The sequence below is a fragment of the Carassius auratus genome, chromosome 2, assembly GCF_003368295.1.
Source record: "Carassius auratus strain Wakin chromosome 2, ASM336829v1, whole genome shotgun sequence".
Taxonomy (NCBI): domain Eukaryota; kingdom Metazoa; phylum Chordata; class Actinopteri; order Cypriniformes; family Cyprinidae; genus Carassius; species Carassius auratus.
In genome coordinates, this window is record NC_039244.1 from 26,968,606 (window position 1) to 26,975,306 (window position 6,701).

At 37.4% G+C, this 6,701-nt stretch overlaps 1 protein-coding gene across 3 annotated transcripts in view; it reads left to right on the forward strand.

Moving 5' to 3' along the window:
• greb1l (GREB1 like retinoic acid receptor coactivator) overlaps positions 1-5,879 on the forward strand; it is a 52,771-nt gene extending 46,892 nt beyond the window's left edge. For 2 of the 3 annotated variants that reach the window (XM_026196390.1, XM_026196380.1), the window contains exons 28-34: positions 513-717; positions 1,452-1,620; positions 1,701-1,907; positions 2,007-2,148; positions 2,784-2,984; positions 3,193-3,331; positions 3,925-4,088. In XM_026196390.1, the coding sequence (XP_026052175.1) occupies positions 513-717; positions 1,452-1,620; positions 1,701-1,907; positions 2,007-2,148; positions 2,784-2,984; positions 3,193-3,331; positions 3,925-4,088 (1,227 nt within the window). Of the gene's footprint in view, positions 1-512; positions 718-1,451; positions 1,621-1,700; positions 1,908-2,006; positions 2,149-2,783; positions 2,985-3,192; positions 3,332-3,924 lie in introns of all 3 variants that reach the window. The other variant, XM_026196398.1, reaches the window with a different exon arrangement.
• Positions 5,880-6,701: the final 822 nt, after the last annotated feature.

The window sequence follows — 6,701 nt, forward strand, 5'->3', positions numbered from 1 at the left end:
CAAAATTGACAGTAAAGACATTTATAATGTAAATATATATATATATATATATATATATATATATATTTGAAATAAATAATTAAAACATTTGCATCACATGAACATATTACATTTTATAATCTATTACAAGAAATATGAGATTAATATTTGATAATATAATATTTGATAATTTAGCGTTTTATTAAAGCATACTTTTTAAACTAGACTTATTTTCTAATTAGCTACAATCATATTTAGCATAATAGCATTATTAGTATCATTAGCCAGAACAACAGATAAAAGCTTAAAAAAACTGACCAACGTCAGCGTTTTGTTTTTTGGAAATACCTTGTGTTCAAGTGCAGTGCAAATCATATAGAGATGCATCCTGATGTCAGGGGCACCTGGATACCTGAGCAATGCAAAAAATCCCGCTGGTTGCTGAGTAAACGCTCATGTTTTTTTTGCACTGTTTTCTTGTCATAATGCACAAATTGTCTTAAAATGAAGCGTTGCTCTGTTTGCTGACTCAGGAGTGCGGCTTGCTTAAAAGTCCCATCTTCACACCCACCACGGGCCGGCATGAGCACGGCCTTCTCAACATCTACCATGCCATGGAGGGAGCCGAGCACCTGCACATTCTGGTGGTCAAGCAATATGAAATGCCTCTCTACAGGAAATACTGGCCCAACCACATCCTTCTAGTGCTGCCCGCCATGTTCAACAACTCTGGAGTGGGTGAGTACTGGCCAGAATGACGAATAAGATCACATATTACATTATTGTGGCTGAAAAAACTAAAAATATAAAAATATAAGAATGTTGCCTATATTTACTTTAAGCTATTTATAGTACTTTATTATTTTTTTAAGATTAAATAAATAGTGACAAAAAATTGTGATGATTAATTAAAATTATTAATCGTAGTATTTAGTGCTTTAATTTATTTAGATAAAATAGCAAACCATTAATAATGCACATTTATTTGCTATAAGCCATTGCAGGACACTAGTTGTTGGATTTTCAGTTTTTTATTGCAAGCATAATCTAGTCTAATATTTATGTGTTTTTTTTTTTTGTACTGGGTAATTCAGCTTGTATGTAACAGATACAGTTCCTCAGGAAAGCCTGTCTCTGCCACTGAGTAAAAAATGTATAAAATGATGAATAAATCTCACAATTCTAACTTTGTTCTTACAGTTCGAGTTACATCTCACAACTGTGTAACTCGGAGTTGTGTGTTATAATGTTAGAATTGTGAAATATGCAAGTACAGGATGTTTTTAAATAATCGTGTCATATAAGCTTGCAATTGCGAGTCACAAATTCAGAATTGCATGATGTAAACTCCTAGTCCTGACCTTTTTCTAGCAGTTTATATCCTGAATTCTGAGAAACAAACTGGAACTGCAAGGAAACCAGCTTCAGTAGTTCTTTCTTGTTGTGATTAATTGTATTTATTGGCGTTTCAGGAGCAGCTCGATTCATGATCAAGGAACTGTCCTACCACAACCTGGAGCTGGAGAGGAACAGGCAAGAGGAGCAGGGCGTCAAACGACAGGACGTGTGGCCCTTCATCGTGATGATGGACGACTCCTGCGTCCTGTGGAACGCCCATCAGCCTGGACCCGAGGGCAACAGGTATGGAATGATGGATGGATCCGTGGACGGATTTGTGGGAATGTCTTCATTGTCTGACATCTCTGGATTCTGTCTCTCAGCGAGGTGATGAGCGTGTCACTGAAGAGCGTCCTGCAGCACATGGAGGCCACTCCTAAGATCTCTCTGTATGCCATGTGTGGCCTGCGCAAATGGAGCAGTGCTTTGTCTTCTCGAGCACCCACAAGCCCTTTCTCTCGCTGCCACCTCCACGACCTCATCATGCTGAACGTCGACCTCACCCAGAACGTCCAGTACGACCTCAACAGGTGAGTGTTTGCATTTCGAGGGGGACGATCATGTCGTTTTTGAGTACTGGTGTTTTAAGGTGTTTTATGTGATAAATAACAGTTTAAATGTGTGTGTAGGTTCACATGTGAAGAGGTGGACTTTAACCTGAGGGCAAACAGCAGCGGTCTTCTGCTCTGTCGGTTCAATCACTTGAGCGTCATGAAGAAACACATCCCTATCGGAGGACATAAAGAGTTCCTCATCAAGCCCAAACTCATGGTGAGCTTCAGAATGTCCCTTTAGAGCTTTAATTACATCCAAACACTAATATTAGCTTGGAGTTAAAGGAAACTGCATTTATACTGTTCTTTCACTAGTGGGCGCTACGAAACCAGTCATTATAGTGATGGCTTTTTTTTAACATTTCATGCATTTAAATACAGTTCTTTCAACTCTTACAGACTGAAACAGTTGACCTTCAAATTAATCTATTTTCATTCAAAATGTATGTCTGCATTTGCAATTTCTATAATTAAATATAGATATAGACTATAAATCAATATGATATGTTATATTACAACTACCATTCAAAATTTGGGGGTCAGAAATTAATAATTTTATTCAGCAATGATTTATGTACTGACACTAAAGAGTTAAAAATATATATATTTTGAGTTTCAAAGAATGCTGAAAAATATAACAATTTCCACAATAATATCAAGCAACTGATTGCAAATATGATTTCTGAAGGATCATGTGACACTGGAGTAATGATGCTGAAATGTCAGCTTTGATAAGATGAATAAATCACTTTTTAATCACAAAATATATTCAACTATATATTCAACTTTTTTTTTTTTACAGTTGGTAAAGAGCAAGTATAATTGTCAGAGACTCTCTCTTTTATTCTGCAGAGGTTGGAGACCCCGGTGCGTGTGTGTGCGTCTCAGTACGTGTGCGCTCCGGACACTGAACACACACTTCTGTCGGCGCCGGCTCAGTTCCTGCTGGAGAAGTTTCTTCAGTCCTGCAGCCACCGGCTCTTTCCTCTGGCCGTCTGTAACAGCGCTAACCCCGTGCTCTCCATAGACAGCTACCTCAACCTCGGCCCACAGGTACAAATAAACTAGGAGTCTCACACTTCAAGGGATAGTTCACCCAGAAGTAACGTTTTGATTATTTAATCACCTTAATATCACTCCAAACCTGTTCGACAGCAGCTTAAACCACAGCTAACTATCAGTGAATAAGACAATAGCGACAGTTTATATTCTGCATATTAGTTCATTCTGTAAAAATTGTTCATTTTCTTTGTGTTTCCAGATTCAGATGTGTTACATGAGCTCCCGGCCGCACTCGGTGAACGTGGATCATCAAGGCGTGATGTTCGGTGGACTGCTGCTCTACTTGTGTGACTCCTTTGTCGTGTCAAGCCTCCTGAAGAAATTCAACTTCCTTAAAGGTCAGTCCAGATCCCTTACAGCTGGAATATATAAATCCAAACTACACTTACACTATCAAAAAGTCCAAAATATCTGGGGTCAGTAAGTTTTTTTTTTTTTTTTGTTACAAAGTCTTTTCCGCTCACCAATGCTGCATTTATTTGACAATTTAAAATAACTGTTTTCTGCTTGAATATATTTTCAAATGTAAATTATTCATGTGATGCAAAGCTGTATTTTCAGCATCATTCCTCCAGTCTTCAGAGTCACGTGATCTTCAGAAATCATGGGGATTTGATATCACCTTTGAACCATTTAATGAATCCTTGCTGAATAAAAGTAACTTATTTCTTAAAAAAATTATAACTGACCCCAGACTTTCAAATGTTTATGATTTTGAACAGAATCACAAACACAAAACTTGTTTTCATGACTAAAATTGCAAATTCTAACTTGGACACAATGTAATCTCAATGGTCCAAAATCCCACCCCGTATAGTTATTTAATACTAAAGTTTATCAGAGCCATCAGAACAGTAATAGCACAACTCTCTTAGCACATTGTGGTCCTATAAAAAGCTTTAGATCATTGTTTCTGTGGCTCATCTTGCAGGCGCCACGCTGTGTGTGATCTGTCAGGACCGCAGCTCTCTGCGTCAGACTATTGTGCGTCTGGAGCTGGAGGACGAGTGGCAGTTTCGTCTGCGGGACGAGTTTCAGACGGCCAACTGCAGTGAGGACCGTCCTCTCTACTTCCTCACAGGCCGCCATATCTGACCTGCACATCTCCCTTTCCTTCAGCTGTTTGTTCAACACGAAGAGAGCACCATAGCTCTCCAACACTGAGAGTTTCTGCTTCTGAAGAGAATAAGACTTGAGATTCTCAGGCATTGTGCATCACCTCAGACGATGTTACTGATGACATAGATACTGTGCTGGATACAGATGTTGTGTGTTTCCTTTTTGTGTAAACTTTGTTTGTTAGGGTTGTGATTTTGCATGTCCTAACACAAAAGAACATTGCGAAGGATATGTCCTTCTACACGTGATCTCAGGGTTTTGTCGCAAGACAAAAGGACTTACCACTGCTATTTTTTCCTTTATGTCTGCTTTATGTATTGCTTATCATCAACGCCATCCACCAAAGACTTATAAACCGCTCAAGCTGGACGCTTGCACAGCAGCACATGATGCGTTTAGGTGTGCCGTCTTGGGAGCATTTTATTAGGTAATCCAAATTTATGTCACCAATGCAAAACCTTTTATAATCTCTTGCCTGACGTAATCCAAACCATTCCTTGCTCCTCGTTTAAGTTTGGGCATTGCAATGGACCCACAAGGTTACAAAGTTCAATTACTGAAGCCAACATCCACTATACAGTATCTAAAGAAATCCATTTATGATCTTCTTGATTCCTGAATCAGACGATGTGTGCCGATGTTCTTTATGATTGTAAATGCTAGTTGGTACATATCTTAAGTGTCAACCACAGAGTTAAAAGGTCATGTTGTCTAAAGTTGGCATCTATTAATCATCATATTTCAGTGAAACATTACTGTTAATGAAGTCGCTGGGAATGTTTTGTAGTTGCACACTGTAAATGCCTTAAAGAACCCTGATGACCCAGACTCCACTCCAGAACGCACTATTAATATCAGTCAAGCAGTCGAGACAATGACCCTTTCATAAAGATGGCTATTGGTAATATAATATGCCTGAGAAGATGAATGTTCTGGATTGGTTTATCTTTTTATGTTGACTTTTTGGATGTTAAAAGAAAAAAGCTTTGTTTACATTTCGAAAAATGCCGATATTAATATATATGACAAACTTTTTGTCACGTTGGATTATGTCTGGACACTTCGGGTGTGTCACGGATCAAACGCGCTCTTTTATTTTTCCGTGGCACAGAGAATCTACCTAGGACCCATTAGTTTCTAAATTAGAAAAATGGATCCTTTTTTGAGCGATTGTTTTATTTATTGAAAAAGCTTCTTTGACTGATAATCATGGAAATATCAGGAATGCTTTGCTAGGGCAAGTTCTTGAATTCATCGCCAAAAGCTTTTGCACACTTTCAGATGATGTATTAAAAATTAACTAATGTAAACAAAGCCTAACAAATATATGGTTTACATTATTATGGACCAACTGGAGCGTCTAGAATAAAATGCATCAGTTCCCATAATGATTGTAATGATGAAGAAAGCCAAATGCCCACTGGACAACGAATGTGTCTCATTTGTAGATTATTTGATGTGCACATAAATTATGCAATTTGCTTCTCACAACCTTGGCATCTTTCCTGTCAGCTGTGAATATTCTGAACATATGTAGCACCGAACCATTTGAAATCTTCTACCTCGTGATCTACTGGCCGGCTTTGGTTTAGTAAACATCTGGTTTCAGAAAAATGTTCTTATTGCTGTTGAGATAAATGAATGTAATAAAGTGTTATCAACAACCTTATAGCATCAAAAAATCGGTGACTTTCTCACCCTCACATAATGACTTGTATGTGCCTCTTGAGAACAAAATAAAATGACAAAATAGAATTTCTAAATAAACCTGAGTTTGTATCTCAAATTTGATTGGATGAGCTGCAACTGGTTCGTTCAAAAACACTAACCTGGGAACAAAAAAACGTTCATTACGCTGTGTTTGTAATAGTATTAAGTGGCAAAGCAAACCCTGATAGCACACATACATCATGGAGACATCTATCTGATGTCTGTATTACATCTGTGAGATGTATTTTTTAGTGTTTGCTCATCTGCAATACATCTATAGGATGTTTCCTATCAGATGTCAAATAGACGTTTAGAAGATGTCTTTAAGATGTTTAGGATTTAGAATGTATATAAAACTGACATCTTAGAGATATCTATCAGATGTTTGTACACAGCAGATGCTTTCCAGATAAAGCCATCTTTAACAGACATCTTGCACACGTACCTGGGAAAAGTGTCACCTTAACAAAACGTATTCGATATGTCATGAGGTAATGAAAAGAGCTTTTGGCAGAATTTAAAATATATATATATATATAAATAAATAAATAAATCCACCGCTTGTCAGTAGCATTGAGATGTATGAAGAGCATCTCACAGAGAGATACATTTCAACCCAGGCATCTTTCTGTCTAGGTCAACATGGCAAATCTGTGTGACAAGTTTAAAACTCCTGCTCAATCTAAATAAAATAAATATTAAAGAAAGAAAGAAATTGAGCAAAATGCTATTTGGTACTGTTATATATCTATTGATGATAAAATGTTCTAACACTTTTATAATGCCCTGTTTCCATAACACAGTCTTATGTGTTTGCTGTGCTTATTTGCTGAGTAAAACTATCAATCATCAACCAATAATGAACCTTGTATGCAGTCA